The sequence below is a fragment of the Nelusetta ayraudi genome, unplaced genomic scaffold (genome assembly GCF_046127955.1).
Source record: "Nelusetta ayraudi isolate G7.1 ecotype Tasmania unplaced genomic scaffold, CSIRO-AGI_Nayr_v1 ptg000005l, whole genome shotgun sequence".
NCBI classification, from domain to species: domain Eukaryota; kingdom Metazoa; phylum Chordata; class Actinopteri; order Tetraodontiformes; family Monacanthidae; genus Nelusetta; species Nelusetta ayraudi.
The window spans coordinates 229,765-249,566 of NW_027466055.1; the positions used below are offsets into that span (position 1 = coordinate 229,765).

Below are 19,802 nucleotides of genomic sequence, written 5' to 3' on the forward strand. Positions count from 1 at the left end.
CTCCGAGATGGAAGCAGGCAGGTGAAAACCTCCAGTTCAAGGCCGCAGAGACCGATTAAGTGAGGAACCAGTGGCCCTTGTTTAGTGCCACATAAATAATTAGAGAGAACCGAACACCCGATAACAAAAAGACATCACTAACTCAGTGTTACATTTGTATATGCTGTATATACACTCATATTACACAATGACTTTACACCTGATTGCTGCGTGCCAGTGTTTGCGCAACCAGGGACAAAAATATGTAAAGTTGAAACTGCCTTTTATTGGAGAGGTTCTCATACATATCTTTGGTCAACAAAGTTGGTGTAAAATCGGAAACAAGGCAGCATCGCCTTCATATGACACTGCCATGAAACTGCACTGTAGTGTAAAAAAAGAAACCAGATAGTTAGTATACTCTGTAAAATTGGCATGGTCCATCTAAAACATATACACTTCAGTCTTTCAGTGGCAAAAGGTCAAAACACAGAGTGTGTTGTGGTTCTGAGTTTGAGATCCCTCTCTCTTTAGTGGAGCTTTGTCACACACACACGGTGCAGAGGAATCCCTCACTCCCACTTTTCCTCTGTGTATCTTTCCACCAAGAGCTGCTTCTGACTGAGCCAAGAGAAATGTTCCTTCTCAGTTTCCATTCTTGGCACATATTTATAAGCCGAGTTCTATCCAGTTCACTCCTCCTCCTGGCCTGAGAGCTGAGCGCCTGTGAAGAATATTGAGTCTTCCCCATCGTGAGGCTAAAGGACGCTAGCTGCGGCCTCGCTGAACTGAATGTCTGTGGCTCCCTCGAGAACATGAAGCACAGCAAGTCGTCCTGTAGTAGTCGTACACGCAGAGCCGGGCCTGGACCACCACATTGCAGTTGAAGTATTTGTCGCGACAGTTCTCATCTGAAACAGAAGGAAATGCTTAGAATTAGTGTTAGCCAGAGATGCTAACTTTTAATGCAACTGCAGCCTCTTCAGTATGTATTGTGCAGCCTAACTGGTGCTAATGCCAGCGTTTACATTGCCAACTTCACACTGGTAGTAATAGTGTGTCTTCGTCGTACTACACCACTGACCTATCTGTGGTATGCAGGGCTCTGGGTTGCAGTCTTCCTTCTCTGCAGGTTTCAGCTGCTCGTCGCAGGCGTCACTGGACGTCATGTCGTCAGACAGGCAGCGCACTTCTCGCACACGGAAACCTCCTTCGCATGTTTTCGAACACTGGACGTAGAGCGGCGGCACAAAACAAAGATGTTGCAGAAACAAACACTTGAAATAACAACAACTTGTCAAAAGATGCATGTTCAACATTTAAACATTTAAACATTTAAAATGGGGATGTAGGTCATCTGAAGGTCGCGTATTGTACAAATTTTCAGATCTTTTTCTTATGCCAGACTACACTGGGGCAGCCTCACATAATGATGCTGGAGGACCCAACAAAGTCTACACAGCTCCAATAAAGCACATTTGTTCCTCTGTTAACAGCGTCCTGCAGAGGTGAAGGCTCCTGATGGCTTCTCGATACAACTCATCTTATCATTATTCCTGCGTTTTGTTTGGGAGACCAGGGGACGTGTTTCATTTCAACTTATTTATTTATAAAAAAAAAAAAAACATGTAATAACCGACCTGACAAACCCCCCCCGCCATAAACAGACAATGTGACAAGGACAAAGGGAGACGAGGATTATTTAGAGAAGAAGGCAGAAGGGCTCACAGGTGAAAACAATCAAGGGCAGGACTGATGATGAGACACTGGTGGCAAAAAAAAAACCCAAGGGGACGAGACTGTCAAAATAAAACAGGAAACACAAAAAAAAACAGAGGAGGACGCTCCTGTTGTTGCCAGTCTTACCCCACTCCACTCGGTGTGATACCACTTTGCTCCGCAGGCCTTCAGGTTGCAGCTCTGCTGGCTGAGCGGCCGCTCCAGGGACGAGCACTCATAAGGCTGCATGACAGTGAAGCCCTCGTCCGACCTCATCAGGCACACCACTGACCTCTGCTGGCTGCCTGGGCCACACTCTGCAGAGCACTGGGTCCAAGGGGCCGCATTGATTTGATTATTCAATGCAAAAAAATCAAAATAAAAAGTAAAACAAATCCTCATAAGTCCATGTAAATTGACTGTACATGTTTCACATGGCTGGCTGATCCAGACTGGATCCTCTAGAGCCGACCGTGAGCCTCCTACCTGACTCCATGGGCCAGTGAACCACTCAATGCGCTGCTCACAGTGGCCGTTGTTGCAGACCTGCGAGGTGGCGGGTCGCTCGCTGCCGCAGCCCTCCAGGGGGAGGCTGCTGACCTGGTTGGTCAGGCAGACCACTCCCCGGGTTCGCACACCCATCCCACACTCTGCTGAGCACTGCAAATGAAACCAGATTGTCTTTAATCCTACTGTGAACAAATGCTCCCTTTCCTTTCCACAGTTTGCTTTATCTTTTGCTCATTTAGTGTTTTTTTTTCATATTTGTACCTATGTATGTAAAATGAACAGATGTATTTTTGTTTGAATACTTGTTTGAAAATAAATCATTCATCTGTTGGACTGACAGCTCTCTCCAGAGTCATCCTCATATCTAGGTGTAAACTTGAACGTGTGGGCTGGTATTTGGCTTCTGGATGCTTCTAGAGGAAAGACTCTCCCTCTATTGACAAATAAGTGAACATGACAATGTCTCTAGGACCCACTGTGTTGCCCCAGTCGGTGTAGAACCAGCTCTTGGCACACGCCCCCATGTCACAGTTCTCCACATCGAAGGGCCGCAGGTTCATGTTGCACTCTTGGTCTGGAACAAAGTCTCCCAGGTTGCTGACGCAGCGCACCTCTCGCGTCCTCTGGCCATGGCCACATGGAACTGAGCACTGTGGAGGCACACGACACATGATTCATAGTGACGGGGTGAAGGCAGAAAACTGGACGTTGCATTGTCACTTACTGCAGTCCACTCGGAGCGAATCTGCCACTCGCTGCAGATCTTCAGCTGGCAGGTGCTGGCGGTCTCTGGGCGCTCCAGGTTCTGGCAGTGGCTTGTGTGGACGTTGAGTGTGCGGTTGGCGTAAATCTGACGACACAGGACCTGGCGATGCTGCATGCCCAGCCCGCAGGTTTTGCTGCATTCTGACCACTCTCCAATGTCCCAGCTGCTCAGAGAAGACATTGAAATTACAGCTGCATGTTCAATAAGCATCTAAACCAATGGGATTTATGAATTATGTTCAGACTTTCTTGGTTATAAAATTTAAAAAGGTACTATTTAAAGTGTTAAGTATAAATGTTTCTTTACTGTTAATAATAACAACAATAATATTATTATTATTATTATTATTATTATTATTATTATTATTATTATTATTATTATTATTATTATTATTATTATAATAATAATAATAATAATAATAAATGCAAATTTAGCAAAAAACTGCAGCAAAAAATTATAATTCTGTTACAAGTAGTAACTGTGGCACATTTCTTTTGCGTACAAGTGCTCTGGTTCATGCTTAATTTATTATTAAAAAGAAAAAAGTCACTTTTTTGTAGCATAAAACAGTATTTGATGATATGAGTGGACCACAGAATAAGGGCAACTTCCCTGCACCTGCGTTGTATGGGTTTGACCCCAGGTTGCTTGAGTAGATTATTATCTAAGGATGTTTTCTTCAATCCTGAAATGACGGTGAGTGAGTGCAGTGTCATATCTCACAAGGCTGGGCAGGGCTGCAGGTTGCACGGCTCTCCCTGCGGAGTCGGTCGGCTGCTGCTGTCACAGAACGCTTCTGACACCTGGACATCATTCAGCCGTGACACACAGTGGAAGATGGAGTGTCTAGAGCCTGCAGGAAGAACACAAAGATGAACCGTTGGATCCAGAACTTTAATCAAAAATACCTTTCAAATAATTACTTTGAAATGTTTTAAAAAAAAAAAAACAGGTTATATCTTTTGATACTGTGAACTATTTCATACTATATACTATAACTGAAAAGATGAAGAACACAAACCACTTTTCAATAATGTATAATAAAGAAAAAACTGTTTTTGCAATAGATTTCTTTAATTCCTGCTGGACTGAAATTTTTCAGTTTGCACTCAGCATCTATATGATGATTCAAAACTTGTGATTGAAAAAAAACCTAAAACCGGAAAAGTATTTGATTTTACTTAACATACACTGAGTCAATTTTACAATTGACTATTGTTGAATTTGAGCCTATATTCGTTGGGTTTCAGTCGTTCTGAAAACTAAAGACATCAGATGACTGAGGTGACTTACCTTTCCCACAGGTGGCGCTGCACTCTGTTGCACCAGCCAGTCTCCAACTGTAGTCTCTGCTGCGTCTCGGCGGCTGACTGACGGAAACCTTGTTGTTGGGGAGCGAGGCGGAGGGCTCCCTCTCGCCACCTGCTGCGTTGTTATTTTCTTCAGTGTTGCCCAGGAGCTCAGATCCATTAGGTCCATTCAAGTTGTTTCCTGAAACACAGACACAGAAGTACTGACTCAATGAGAAATACTGCACTCAGCGACTCAATTGTGTGTTTACCTTGCTGCGGAGTGCTGACTGGTTCCTCTGATGGGAGAAGGTATTGATAGTGAACACCAGGATTTGGCTGCTGGAAGATCATCTAATGAAGAGAGAAAAAAAATCAAATTGTTTTCAAATACTGTAATTCCTCGAAGGCATAGGTGTCAGAATTTGTCTCAAAGAGTAATTTGGCTCTTCTTAAGGAAGATTTTTTCCAATAAATATCAATGTTGGGCCCGCTACAATGTCCAAGTTTGATATCTTGGCCCACTGTGTATTTGAGTTTGACAGGCCTGCTCTAATGTATGACTGACACACTGTCAGACATGAGAAATCACTGCTTAGTTTCTCAGAATGAGAGACAACTTTGATGAATTTCTAAGTTGAATTCTTACTTACGTAAACTTCCAAAATTTCATTAGTGGGTCCATCGGCGAGAAAAGACTCCCCAGCTGTGCTGCTGATTTCATTGGGCCGGCGGTAGGTGAACAGGGTGCCCACTCCCTCATACTTCCCTGGTCGGTCAATGGCCCAGTTTCCATTGATGATGGATCGTCCTGAGCGGCTTTGGAGAGCTTGGAGGGAACCACAGCAGAATTATGCATTGTTCCAGCTCATTCAAACAAAAAAAACAAACAAACAATAAAACCCATAAGACAGTGTGAAAATGTGAAAACAGCGACATTTCCAACAAAATAGGTCATCCAAACAGAGGCTTTGTCCTCATGCGTTTGAAAATCTCTCAGCGCTGGCAAAATCGTTCTCGCAAGTCCCAAAATCTCCCGAGAAGGTTTCCACTCATCCCATGGACAAAGTACAAGAGTCCATTAGAAAAGCATTAAAAGTGTAACTTAAGACAGCCTTGTAAAAGAGTGTTTGGAAAACTGAAAGCCCATTAGGGATGCACACGAGAGCAGGCGGAGGCCTTCTGAGGGAGAAACTGGGCATGTGGCAGCTCCGAACATGGTCAGTACTCAACGTTTCAATCACAAAACCTGGACTGTGAATCTTTTTAAAAATGACCGATGGTTCATTTTATTGGCCGATATGCTTTATATGCAAAAGCGCACACTGCCAAAATGATGACGAAGAATGCGTTTAAGAGTGCACTGTTTGTTGAGGTGCAGGAAATAAGGAGAATGACTCAGCATCTTTGTGCTTCAGCTCTGGGGGTAAACGCTCGGCGTGTTTCTCTTGCTCCTGTTCTCACCAATACTGCAGCTCACCTTAATTAAAAAGGACGCTGAGACTTTAGGGGTAAAATCCTCTAATGAAAGCCTGCTTATGTGCCTTCCCCACGGAGCGCTGCTGCTGCTGCTGCTGCTGGTGGTGGCGGTGGTGGTCCATACATAGTTCTTCTGCTGTCGAGCCACTGCATGGCTCTCATTAAACAATGTCTAACATTCCGCCATCACTCACTTCTGAAAATAACCCACCGCTGCCGTGTCCCGGGCTCCTTTGCTAAGACGCCAATTATCTGTGTCGTGCGTTTCGCTCACTGCTGCCAATTAAATGGAAGTCTGCACCGCAGTGGTGGGTGGTCACGCTGGCCTCACGCTGGCAAAGGTCTCAAAAAGTGACACCCACCTATGAATCAATCCAATCCCATTAATGTTTTCTGCCCACACAACTGGAACTTATACCGTGGAGTGACAAACTTTTCTTCAGCTCATCTCATTATCGATATATACGTGGATTTTTATTTCTTCTAAATGCGTTCAGGCTCGGGTGAAGACAGCCGCCTCCAGCTGGAACTGTGGTCCTGAGTGGAAACATTCAGAGGCAGCCAGACGAGCTGCAAAAGGAAACAAGGGCTCCAGGAAATCCTGCAAGGACTTTAAGACGCTTATTATGAAGCTAAAAAACAAAAGGTGAGCCAGGACACCTCAGGATCCAATCCCAGAGGAACTAGATAACATGGAGAGGAAGGAGCAGAGAAACCCATGGGTGCTGATGAAAGCGGATGGATGGATGGATGGATGGATGGATGGATGGATGGATGGATGTCTCTTAGCTCAAGAGACTTGGACTTGGACTACATGCTTGACATGTTTATACACAATCACCATGTTGTGAGGAAGTGTAAACAACGCAGAGAGAATATTAGCAAAGAGTGACTTTAATATGCTGCTAATATTGGATGGATTTCCTCACTGATGTAAATGGAGTGGTTGGCAAGTTTGTCAGGAGCATAAAGAAAATGACGGCGCTCTCAAAGCCTATTCAAAGGGCAACAGAGCTCAGTGCCACTGATCCCTGTGAGGAAGAAGAGTGGTTTAGTTGAAGGTTCTAATGCCCTTTTTGGAGCTCACAGCAAAACAGAGCCGAGCAAGCTGGGAAGAGCAAATCACTGCTAAGAGGTCAACCCACCAGGAAAGCCAAGGCAACAACGGGATCTTGGATTTTAAGCTGGAATCCACTTGAGATGGGATCCAAACAGTAGGTTTCAATTGATCAACTTGATCAAATTGGAAAAAGAACTTGATTGGCTTCTTGCAAGTGTGTGGGTTATTGTTGACATTTTGAAACAATTCACCTGCTGACATTTTAGATACAGACAGACAGACAATTATCACTATTTGTGTGTCTTTGTGATGACTGTTTCTGGTCCTACCGAGATAGTTTCTGCTCTTCAGCATCTCCGTGACGTTGATGTTGGTGGCCCCCTCGGGGATCTCCACTATCTTATGATAGCCGATTTTGGATAAACTGTGACTGAAGACGCCAGAGACGAGCCTGCAGGTCGTGTTGTCGCCGCCGCACACGCCGCACTTGTCCACCACCTTTTCCGATCCAAGATAGTCGTCACAGCCGAGGCTCTGTGAGGCAGAGGAGAGAAGGAAGTGCCGATGAAGAGGCGCAGAGGTATGATGGATGAAGTTCACACATCAGCCCTAAAAAGAAAGTGCAGGGAGCTTTATTTTAATGTACAGTTACATCCACGTGCGCACGTGTCCTGTGTGGACTTTACATGTTCTCCCAGTGTCTGCCTGGGTTCTCTCTGGGTTCTCCAGCTTCCTCCCACATTGCTAATGGTCAATAGGAAACTCTAAACTGGCTGCAGGAGTGAGTGTGAATATTAGTTTTCTTTCTATGTGGTCCTGCAATAAGACGGATGGATGAGAGGTCCTGATTCAAAACTGGGAACTGTTGCTGATGTGTAATTTCTTTATCTGCAGTACAGGGAGGCAGATCCAGAAGATGTCTGGACCCACTGATGTTATCTAGATCCGCTGGGTCTTTTGGCACGTCATGAGGCATCACCAGACAGAGCACCACAGAGACGAGCCAGAAACGACTCACAGGGTCCAGAGTTAGAGATGGACGGATGATGTGGCGTAGGAAATGATGGTGATGATCCAAAAGGATAGCTCCATTATCCACTGCGTGGTGAAATGCTTAGACGGTTCGGACAACAACACACAGGGATAGCAGCAGCACCTCGTCAGCGAAAACAGACAAACCAGGCAAAGAGAAACCACAAAGTGTGGCCACAACCGAGACTGTCAGCCTCCATCTATTTACAAGAGAACAGTGATACTGTAGTCGCTTCATAGATGGGACTACTTCTTTTTATTTTATCTTCTCTTCCCTTATTTATTTATTTATTTATTCATTCATTCATTTTCCATACCCGCTTAGTCCCGAGCTCAGGGTCACGGGGGTCTGCTGGAGCCTATCCCAGCTGTTATTTATTTATTTACTTACTTATTCACTCATTCATTCATTAATTCTTTCAGTTATTTATCTATTCATTTTGAAATACCTGCTCTGGGGATTTAACGTCAAAATGTTCAGAAAGTGTGACATTTCCGTGCCACACGCCTGTGAATGATTTACTGGCAAACCTGGGCACAGTAAAAATAGAACACTTCACATCAGCAGTCCATAAAAGCGGCAGTTAGAGCAGCTCGCTTTGCAAACAGGTGGCGCAGCAGCCAGGAGTGCTCCCACTGAGCTACTGTACACTGGAACACACTGGGACACACTCATCACAATGCACTGCCAAGCAGGTCACGGTGAGCTATACAGGAGCCAACATAGTGTGTGTGTGTGTGTGTGTGTGTGTGTGTGTGGAGGGGGGGTGGGGGGGGGGTCTCTTGGCCTGGACAGCAGCCAATTTCCAGACCTTTTTGTATTCTGCTTCCATGTGGCTCCGTGATTGAGGGCGGCGTTTTCTTTCCTGCTGCTTATTACACGTCCTTCAGAACTACTGCCTGACTGACCTGAGCTATCAGTCATATCAGTGACCAGAGCTATCAGTCATATCAGTGACCTGAGCTATATGTCATCCATCCAACAAAGTTATGGAACATTTTGTGAATGTGGTGAGCGAGTTGGCTCTCGTTGCTGGAGCACAGTTGAGGGTTGGCAGAAAGATGGATGGGCAAAGAATTGAAATGAAGTATCATTAGTCCATTTGTTTTTTGTTCTGTTTTCAGTATTCTTTTTTTCAATAAAAAAAAAAAAAAATTCAAAGACACAAAAAAAAGATAGTCTCTCTCTCTCTCTCTCTCTGCCTCTTATTTTCTGATTTGTTTAGAATTGCATTCTGGGAAAGTTCACTTCTACTGCAATGGTGCAACTTGTGTCGCACGAAAATAAAAAATATGACGATTTGTCAGATCTACAGGGCAGAATATCTGTCTTTTTTTGGAACAGTGAACAGGAGATGGATGGATTTCAGAGCAAGGAGATGAAAAACACGTGAGGAACGGTAAAGAATCAAACATATGCGAAGCGTACAGCAGGAAAATGATGTCCGAAGCAGCAGCATAGACGCTGGGGTGAAAAGCCAGGAAAGCGTCTGGCTCTGGCGCATCTGCAGTAGCTCTCTACACTTCCAGGCCAAAACAAACATGGAATGGCTCCTTCACCACAGGAAATAAGCGATGAGAGAAAATATCAGCAAACTAAGAGAGCTGAAAACTGCCAAAAACTCTTGTGGTCGTGGTGGATTTATTCTGCGCTGCGACAGGATAAATCCCGGATAATGATCACCAAGTGATGCATCAACAGTGAGAGCAAAATGAGACATCAGTCGGCCACAGTTTAGAGATCAGAAATGACAAAAGTTATGCAAAGGGTCAGGGATCTAAAGAAGAATGATGAGGAATTCCAGGATTTCTTCAATTTTTACAAAGCCGCAGTAAGTTTATAGTGGAAAACAAATAAAGTTGCAGACAGGAGGACGTGGCTATTAACAGATATCTCCTACGTGTCTCCATTCTCTCTATAAATCCTGTGGAGAAAAACAGCATTGTTGCCGCAGCTCGTGCCGTCTTTGCCTGAAAAAGGGAAAATATTCCTTCCATAAAACAGACGCAGACATGGTGAAAGATTATCCGAGGCCGTCGAGTTGAGAAAACTCCTGGATCAAAACATCTTGGTAGTGGAGAAGACGCACTGGAATTTTTCGTCCCAAAACTTGAACGGTAAAACAGAGTCTCACATGACTGTGGACTCGGGTCAGATAGCAGTCAAGAGGTTTCAGTTGTGCACGGACAGTTATTGGTTCAGTTCAGCTATTCAGTTATTCTATGAATAATGATTTAAAATGAAGTGATTTTTAAGGATACACCATCAGAATTGGTGAAATATTGTTGATTCTCCCATAAAAGGCCAAACAAATTGTCACATCTGTGCTTGTGGCTCACTCCACTCCCATGGCTGGAGAAGCCTGAACCCTGCCAGGACGCCTCAACGCAGCTCAGGCTTGGCAACTGCCTCATTGACTCTTCACAGCCGAAGTCAAAGAGAAATTTTGACTCTTGTTTGTTTTGTTTTATTTTGTTTCTCTCACCCTCGGCACTTTGCCTCCATGGGTGGGTTTTCACCATATGGGGAGAGGAAATCGCCCTGTTTTCAGTGGAACTAGAACAGGATTTCTAAAAAATGTCACAAAGGCTCACCTTCATCTGGAATCGGTTACACGTGTTAGGACGGCGGAGTCAACTGGCAGTCAACTGGCAAGCCTTGAAAACAACATAATCTCAAGGTAAATCTCCACGATATTGTCCCAAGAAGATTGCAACTGGGTCAAACTCATAGTATTGCACTTTTTGGAGCAAAGTGAACCCACATGGTGTCAAAGGCGCTTAGTTGTCACCGGGGATTTCTTTCATTACCCGAAAATACAACAGAACTTTTAGAATGAAGTGCAGACATCCTCTGCATGGTCACTGAACCTTCTTCTAATATTACACTGTACACCATCACTGTGGCTGTATCTCATTCATTCATCATCATTCATCTTCTATACCCGCTTATTCCTATTCAGGGTCGGGGGGGAGAGGGGGGGGGTCTGCTGGAGCCTATCCCAGCTGTCTTAGGCCGAAGGCTGTCTCAAGCCTGGTTCATATGCGTTCAGACTGAAGGTGGAGAATCTACTGGGCTCCAACAAGCAGCAATGTCACGCAGTAATTGCTGAAGCTGTAGGAGCTGGCGAGATGGCTGTTGATGTTGTTTTTGTCTCCGAAGACGTCTGTGTGGATGTGTTCCACACAGTAACTACATATAGCCCCGCACAATAGACGCAGGTGCTGTTTTTCTTCTTTGAGATGCGTAGAGCGTGAGCGGAGGTTTTGCAAAGCAACTCACAGCAAAATTAAATCACATTTTATTTGTGTGGCCCAGGCTTGCAATTTGCTTCAGAATGCAAGAGGATGCAGAGGAGGCTTCCTTCTCTCTGTGGGTGTCACATACAACATATAACAACGATACTGGCCTGTTTACATATGAAAGTGTGCAGCAGGACAAACAACACTGCTGGTATAAACGGCTGTGGACGATACGATGAAGCAGCCGCACTGACGAGCGGTCGCTGTTTGCTTCCCGCAGAAAAAAAAAAAAGTCAGCGGAATAAATGGCAATTTAATGATAACAAAAATACTGCAATAGTGTGGTTGACTTTGGAAGATGGTGCACATTTTTTTTTTTTTTTCAAAAAAAAAAAGATGCAGTCAGCAAAGAAATCAGCGTCTGAGAGTTGAGGAAAAAAGCAGAATGTCAGATATCACATGACAGACTTTGAGTGCAGACACTGAATAATCCCCTGCAAAGAATTACAGTTTGTCAATATTAACACCAAGTTTATGGTTTAATGGCAGGAATGCAAACGTGTGTGAAAGCTGCTTTGGGACATATGAGCTGAAGGAACGTTAGCGGCAAGCGGAGGTTTGACTCCACTCTGCTGGAGAGGATGAAGTTTGAAATGTGGTGGATAAAACAAACAACAACCTGGCTTCTCCGACGCCTGGTGGGGGTTGCAGGGCGTCAGAGTGTTTGTGCAACGTAACCGTGCTGATTTTGCCGCAAATCAAATATTTTCTAAGCTTCACAGGATGGAAACGTGCACGGGCTGCTCGGACAGGACGATTTGGAGCTGGGAGACATCAAACCGCTGACAGAGCGACATTGGCAGATGTTTATGGCCGCGACCACAGAGCTCCACTGCACTTCACAGCAGGCCAACCTGCACTGCTCACGTTTCAGCCAATGTACACAAACTATGGTCACTTAAACAGAAGCTACGGACAAACGGTTTGCTCACACAGAGCCGGAAACGTCCGTCATCTCTTTTGACCTCAAGCCAACTGTCAGTGTAATATTCCTCAAGTGGCTGGGTGTATCAAACTTCCAAATGGATTGCTAATACAATTTGGAAACGGTTGGTATAATATGTGAAGAATGACAGTTTTGGTTGCTGACAGGAAGTTCTATCTGCGCCTTGCTACTTTTAGTAATCACTTAATAATGAAACAAACATAAATAACTACAAATATTTTACTTTTTGTTTTTTTTTTTTTATTCTTACCAGTAAAGTGTTCAGGACCTGGTTAACAGTGACACATTGCTTCATCTGGAAATGCAATATAGACTACAAAACTGGGCTTATGGGTTGAGAACACCAACACCAGCCCAGTGACAGAGGAATTCATTTGGGTCAACTCAAAACACAGGGTGTGTCTGGATATGATATTACTGAGATATTTCAAATGTCTTATGGAAAAAAAATAAAATTGAAATTAAAAGATATTATCATGTGGAGGTTTTTTTTTTTCCGTTTTTTTTTTTTTTAAATCTCGGGGGGAATAAATGAGCTATACCTTCGCAGAGAGGGCCCGCTGGGGCTGCCAAAGGTACCAGCATCTGCCTCCCACATGTTGGGATGCTGAGGATCTTAACTGGTTTTAACAAGCCGAGGAAGGCAATATTGCTTTTACTTCAGTCAGCACTTCAAACACATCTGTATCTGTGCAAGCCACACTGCCAACGAGCTCACATGCGGCAACCCACCACCACACCAAACGGACTGAAATGCTGACTGGTCCTGATTTGCATCGTGTGTGAAATACAAACCATTATTGTATGAAACAAAACATTTTTTTTTTTCTTTTGGGGATAGCGATGGTTGTAATTAATAGCACATCTATTACTGGAATTGATTCCCCAAATCATAAACGTAAATAATGGTGAAAATGTCTTATTGTGTTGTTGTGTGTCCCGGCTGTATTCCTTCAAGAACAAAGAAATCTAACAGCTGAAGTGCAAGAAATACGACTGCTTCTCTAACTATCGATCTAACTGTTCTGGCTTCACTATTTACTGCCAACAAAAAACCCAACAAGCGACTCTCTCAAATTTTATGTTAAGGCTCACATGTGTTTTTTTTTTTTTTTTCATCTTAAGTGATTCTTTCTTGTCAGAAGATCCCTTTCATTCAGAATCACATTGATGAGATTACATGTTTATTTTTTGCCTCTTTAGACATTGACAACTACTAGCTTCCATTAACTTAACACAAGGCTTCCCTGCAGTACTGGTAGAGCTGGTGCCAACCCATCTCATCCATTTCCAGATTTTGTCATGAAACATGCTCCAACTGCATCACTATGAGGTATATGTGCTTTTACAAAACAAAAAAAACAATAGCGCTATTAATTTGAAAAAGGCACATCAATTGTCATCATCATTATCATTGCATAAAGCTATCTGTTGTGTCCACAAGGTGGCTACAAAATGCATGCAAGTGTGAACAGAGATGTAGGTAGAGAGGGACGGGACCTTTGATCCCAACAGTAAAGAAAGGTTTCACTCCACACAGTCAACCATCTGCCACCAAAGGGCACCAAGGGCCACTTGTTAAACACTCAGAAATAGCCATGAGGCTGTGGTGCACGTAGCCATAAAGATGCTTTGGGCTTCTCCTGATGTCACCGCTCTGCTTGGGATGCACCATTTTGGGAACGCAGAGACAGATCGGAGACCGCAGAGGCACATCTGTTACTGGAGTTTCACCACAGTTTGTTTTTCAAATGCAATCAAAGAGTTTTTAGTTTTGGGCCAAGCAGACTGAGATGGCGCATGTGCAACCCTCACGGCTGCTATAGCTTCGTCAGATGTGGAAGTCTTTGCAACGAGCTGGGTATAGGTGGTGTCTTGATTGAATATTGTTAGAGGGGAAACAATCCGTGAGAATAGCAGGCAGATATCAATAACACTGACTGTCTATTGGGGCGTCGTCCCAAAGGAAATGTTGCCAGCGCTAATCACCCCCATCAGAGGGGACGCTTGGTCCGTCTGTTTCTTCAATAGCTGTGCAGTTGTACAAAACTACAGACAACCTCATTGAGATCTCATCGCCTTCACAACTTTCACGCTGCCTCATCAATTACCAGCAAAAACAGATGAGCTTAAAATGTCTGGGGCCCAGACACGAGCGCCGTCAGGAGCAAATTCAGCCTGGCAGTGGAGATCTGAACACATCCCTACGGCCCCAGGACGGGCCTGAGTCAGTGAGTCTTTCACTGGGAGGGGATCTAATCTCACCAGCAGCCCGTCAACGTGTTGGAGAAAAATAAACGCACTCGGCGAGCGCGGCAGAAACAGCCACACTGTAAATATTTCCACTCGCAGGCAGGACCACAAGATCAACAAGTTGCACTGACGGCCCGAGTGCCTGGTGCTGATTGGAATCAACCAAACGCGACTCACACAAATCGACCCGCACCCGTCCGAATTCACAATTTCAAACGACAATTTCTGCCACGGCAGCTCTTGGTCTTGGTGACCAAGAGCTGCTGTGGTGGTAGTGGTGGTAGTGGTGGGGTGGGGTGGGGGTCGGGGGGGAAACCTGGTCCCTGCAGGACCCAGTGGAGGTGAAGCTGCTCCTACCTGTGACCGTGGCTTCCCCTGAACGCGCATGTTGAGGCAGACGAGCAGCAGAAGAGCCAGTCCTGACAGCATTCTGTCATCTGGCCACAGGACACGTCCAAGCAGTCACCCAGACGTCCACATACACACACACACACACACACACACACACACACACACACACACACACACACACACGCGAGTCCAGCGAGAAGCGTGTTGTCAGCCTCTCTCCTTCCCTCTGCAGCTCTGAGAATGCCACAAGAAAAAAAAAAACACCCACCCTCTCACCACCACCGCCAAGCTGATTTCTGTGAGTGCCGCTTGTAAACTGAGCTGGGGGAGGTGCAGCTCGGGCACGCTGGGAGACTGGATCTTTTTTAGAGGAGGGAGAGGTAGAAAAAATGAATAGGAGGGACAGAGATGTGGAGGGAAAGGAAGCAAAGACTGCTGCTGCTGCTGCTGCTGCTGCTGCTGCTGCTGCTGCTGCTGCTGACGGCGAACTGGAATACAGTGAGGAATTTGAGGGGAAATATTTTCAGTGCGAAAGGAAAAAAATAGGGAGGAGAAACTTCTCGCGGGGCCCGAAATAACAAGCTAAACACCTATGACTAAACTTGATTAAACAGAATATATGCATATGAACATATGAGGAAATCATCGAAATAAAGAAGTGAAACTTTTGCAAACAATGTAAAGCAGCAAAATGAGCCAAATCACGGCTTCCATGTTGTCTGTGGTGATTTTCATAAGAGATTGATGTTAAAAGTTATCAAGTCTGAGCTCCTTCAATCCAGTATTTAAGCAGGCTTGTGTCGAGACTTTAAAACATATGTTTTTTTCCAACAAACAAACAACCCCACCCCCGCCCCAAACAAGTGCCACAAAGCATTCCACTGCAAACTAGACAGCAACACAGGAATCCTAAACCCTGCAGTCAAAAAGAGCCAAATCATGGTGTGGTTTTGCTGCTGCACCCCGACCAACATCGCTGAGATCCAGTCCAGCTGGACACACTGAGCAAGCAGCGCACTCCTCTTCCTCTGCTCTGACATTTCTCCAAAAATAAAAGCAAATTGATTTTCTGAACGTGCCCTGTTGCTTCTACGTAATGAGATAGTTGAAAACTTCAAACCCAATCTCACATCATGCTGCTGCTGCTGCTGCTGCTGCTGCTGCCTGCGCTGCGAGGCTGCGGGTGGATTGACGGAACACCACGGAGGACATCACAAGAAGACGAGCAGATGGGAGGAAGGGAGACATAAAGACGGACTGAAAGAACGACTGATTTATTGTCATCTACAAAATATATTTCCGCAAATGTCTGCTCGCTGTAAAGTTTGAGACGAATGTTGCACTAAACATGAAAAGATCTTTGCCGTAATGTGAAAGGAACTGTGCAGCACACAGCTGCGTTTTGGCAACATCCTGCTGAGTTTCCTTTATTCAATAAGGTTCTGGTATTTTGTTTTCAGTGGAAGGGCATTTGAGCCGAGTCAACTTAGCATTGCAACTTCGGATTGACGAGAATAGAAGGGAATATTTTTTTCTTGCCTTTTTTTGTTTGCCTGTCTATTAATACTAAAGTTTTAAACAGTCATTTCTGGCCAAGCAATTTGACGGAACAATCATTTGGAAGGAAATTAGGTGTGGCTGAGACTCCACCAGTCGAGAAGCACTGCTGTAGAGGGAACAGCGGCAACAACATGGGGATGTGGAAGACATGAGGACCATCACTTTCACTACAGGCTCCGTCTTCTGCTCCCCTGGTTTGGGGGATTACGGAGGCCTTCAGCACCCAGAGGTCAGATCAGGGCAGAATGGCCCTGCGCTGACCCCGGAGCTGCAGAGCTCCTGCTACCTTCAACAACAACAACTGGCTCAGCGCCGCTTCGAGTCAGCGCTGGCTCCAGACGCCTGATTCTCTCCTCCACCCACACACGTCGGAGTCGTGCTCTACAGCAGGTGGGCTTCAACACGACCGCGCGCAGTCGGGTCAGCAGCGTCCACTTTGTCTTTTCCCATTCTGAGAGATGTTTCTCTCAGAATGGTGCTAACGTTTTTAGCAGGTGGCGCCGGAGTGGAAAAGAGCCTCGGCCGCCAGCTCCATCATTACTCTGCCTTACATCATAGTCCATATACAGCAGCCCCATGATGTGGAATCAGGAAGGAAAAAAAAAGTAGGCGTCTTGATTTATGTTACCAGCAGCACAGCGCAAGTTGGAATTTTGGGGCGGAATTGCCCTTTAAGTATTGCTCTGTTTGGGGATATTTCTTATTGTAGAGATTCCTGAAAGGAAAGCATCGTAAAGTGGAAGCGTATTTTCATTAGCCTTATAATTATGTAATGTGTCTCTACTGCTTGCGCGGTGTCATCCAAGTGTCTGGAAGACTCTGCACTCCAATTTGTCTCCAAATGTTGACGCTGACCATAAAATATTGAGCGTATCCTCCGAGCTGGAAGTGCAAAAAAGGCAAAAGTCATTTAGCACTGCGCTCCATTCTTGGTGGATCTGGCCCATCGTGTTTGGTGGTCAAGCTGAGGCAAACGGCTCCTCCAGTTACTGGGACGAAACCACCAAGTTTGTCTTCTATTACCTTCACTTTTTTAATTTGAGTCAAGGAGCACAATCATCCTCCACTGGTTTGGCAATGGGTGGAATTCTTGCTCAAAAGGACACAATGAGTATGAATTCTCACAAGCGCCTCCAGCCACAGCCGCGTGGATAGAAAAAAGCCTGAATTTCAATTTTGGATGAATTGCACATTTGGGAAATAACCGGCAAAAAATCAGGAGGAGAAAACACACATAAACAGGAGCGGGGAGGGGGGGGGGTGATGAGCGGTGGGAGCGGCGAGGTGTGGCTGAGCAGAGCTGCTCTTTCCATCTGCGCCCTCGGCCTTGATTGAAAAACAGCCGACTGTAAAGGTTGTGCGTCTGCAGAAGCAATGAGCAGCAGGTTAGTGCACATCAGAGGCCCCTCCACGGGTGCCATCCTCAGCCAAGTGCACAGGTGCTGCATGTTGCTTTTAATGTCAAACAGGCATCGCAGCTTCATCTCCTCTCTATTACCTCCTCTTCCTCAGTGCTGATGGAAACGCTGACTCCAGGGTAAAAATGGGAGTATTACATTTTCCCTCCAGCTTTTCTGCAATTGAGCCCAGCTGCAAGTTGCCTCTGAATGGTCTCTCACTGAGCACACTGTGCACACTGAGAAATTGCCCTTTCCATCTGTTACTGTCGCATTTATTCACTCTCAAAGCGGTCTTTGGGTTGGGAAGGCACACAGTGGGACAAGAAATGTGAACGATGTGAGAATGTGAGTGAAACAGCTGGAAAACCCGCTGTCACAAAACAACAACAGAGAGCGGAAACAGTTTTGCGAAATATGTCCGAACGAAATGTGTATTAATTCACAAATGTCTGAAACAAACGACCACCTGTGGGGATGTCGGACCACCTGACGGCAGCCCATCACTCCGTTAAAGGGGATTTATTCCCAGCAGCAGCAGCAGCAGCCAGCAGAACAATGACTGCTGGGGGGATTTTCTTGGCAGACCTTTGGCTCCTTCGTCCCAGTTGTGCATCGTTCAAACACCACTGCCTGTCTGAGTGTTGCTGCTGACCATCCCTTTCCTGTATGACCACAGTGGATCTACCGAGGGCTATTTCCAGAGGCACACCGTCTGGAACTGCTTTCTTGAACATGACAATGACTCGATTGTCCCCTGGGCCTCTGACCAGTCACCGACGTGGATGAAAGGACCTGGAGGAATGTTTCCAGCACCTTCTAGAAGCACGAAGAATTAAAGCAGCTCTGAGAGAAAAATTGGGGGTTTATGTTGTTGTACCTGCTAAAGTGTCTTTGTTAATGCCACGTGATAGATTTTATATAGATATTTCTGCAATTCAACTTAAAAAAAAGTGAATGTGACATATTATGTAAAGGAATAATATGCAAATCAATACATTTCAAGTTTTTATTTCTTTGGATTTTGCTGATCAGGTCTTGCAGCTTAAAAAGAAAACTCAAATTCAAAAAAAAAAAAATTGTGAGTTTGTGGGTTTTAAAAAGCTGAAAATCTAAATCAGCAAAGTTACCACAACTTTTACTTGATATTCTGATTTTTCGGGTAGTACCTGTACATACTGCCCCGCATTTGCACACACACATACACACACACGTACAAACACACATATACACACACGTACACACACACACACAAGCTACAAATGAGACATTTACACTGTTCCAAGTGCACACCAGTGACAGAAAGCAGCAGCGTGTGTAAAGTAGTAGCACAGACTAACTGCTTGCCGCCAAACAGGCGTCACTTTAAACACCACTGCATCGACCACGCGCGCACATCCTCACTAATCTTCCTCATCTTGATTTGAAAATGATGAATTCCAGCTCGTCTTCCCAGCGCGCCGGCCACACATTGAGAGCCCCGACACCTCTGACATTCCAGACGCACCGATGAGGCGTAAAGTGCGCCCAACTGTCTCTACAATTGACAGCCACCCAGACAGCAGCCAATCACTGTCAACAGCCGTCTGTCCGGCGGAGAGCCGGGGGCGACTGCTGAAGGTTAAAAATAAAACAACCCTTGGTCTCTATAGGGCCGCCGCCATAAATCTGCCTCTGACCCGCCGCTCTGCTGCCGAGCTCAACGCTCAGCCTCTGCCTTCAACCCACCCACATCCATCACATCCCTCTGTTATCAGACTTCAATCGACTCTCCATCAAGCTTGTCATTTCAGTCAAATGGCACACAGTCAGCACCATTTGACAGGATGCGTAATGATCACGTTAAGGAAGGAGCTCGTCTGAGCTTCCGATAACCTCCTCCAGCTGTCGCTGTTGGTTCCCTGCAAAGAACGGCTTCAAAAAAACGGCAAACGACAAACATTTGGATTTCTGCTCCAAGCCCAGCGGTTGGATTGCTGAATGGCAAAGTGTGGCCAAGAGGAAGAAGAAGGTCAACACTAAAAACTGGATTAAGAAAAAAAAATCACGATATCAGCGTCGAAAAACCTGTTCACATACAAAAACTGCCATTTCCATGGCACTTTTTTTTTTAGTTATTACAAGAACAGGAGGACAGATCATTACATAGAGACAAAAG

At 45.2% G+C, this 19,802-nt stretch overlaps 1 protein-coding gene across 2 annotated transcripts in view; it reads right to left on the minus strand.

The window, feature by feature from the left end:
* Nucleotides 1–245: 245 nt before the first annotated feature.
* thsd4 (thrombospondin type 1 domain containing 4) overlaps nucleotides 246–19,802 on the minus strand; it is a 33,458-nt gene continuing 13,901 nt past the window's right edge. For both annotated transcript variants that reach the window (XM_076047010.1, XM_076047002.1), the window contains exons 8-18: nucleotides 7,132–7,336; nucleotides 4,917–5,092; nucleotides 4,536–4,617; nucleotides 4,268–4,465; nucleotides 3,698–3,827; nucleotides 2,933–3,137; nucleotides 2,685–2,858; nucleotides 2,185–2,358; nucleotides 1,846–2,025; nucleotides 1,064–1,208; nucleotides 246–890 (exon numbers count right to left, since the gene is read on the minus strand). In XM_076047010.1, the coding sequence (XP_075903125.1) occupies nucleotides 748–890; nucleotides 1,064–1,208; nucleotides 1,846–2,025; nucleotides 2,185–2,358; nucleotides 2,685–2,858; nucleotides 2,933–3,137; nucleotides 3,698–3,827; nucleotides 4,268–4,465; nucleotides 4,536–4,617; nucleotides 4,917–5,092; nucleotides 7,132–7,336 (1,812 nt within the window). In that variant the 3' untranslated portion in view covers nucleotides 246–747. The remainder of the gene's footprint in view (nucleotides 891–1,063; nucleotides 1,209–1,845; nucleotides 2,026–2,184; nucleotides 2,359–2,684; nucleotides 2,859–2,932; nucleotides 3,138–3,697; nucleotides 3,828–4,267; nucleotides 4,466–4,535; nucleotides 4,618–4,916; nucleotides 5,093–7,131; nucleotides 7,337–19,802) is intronic.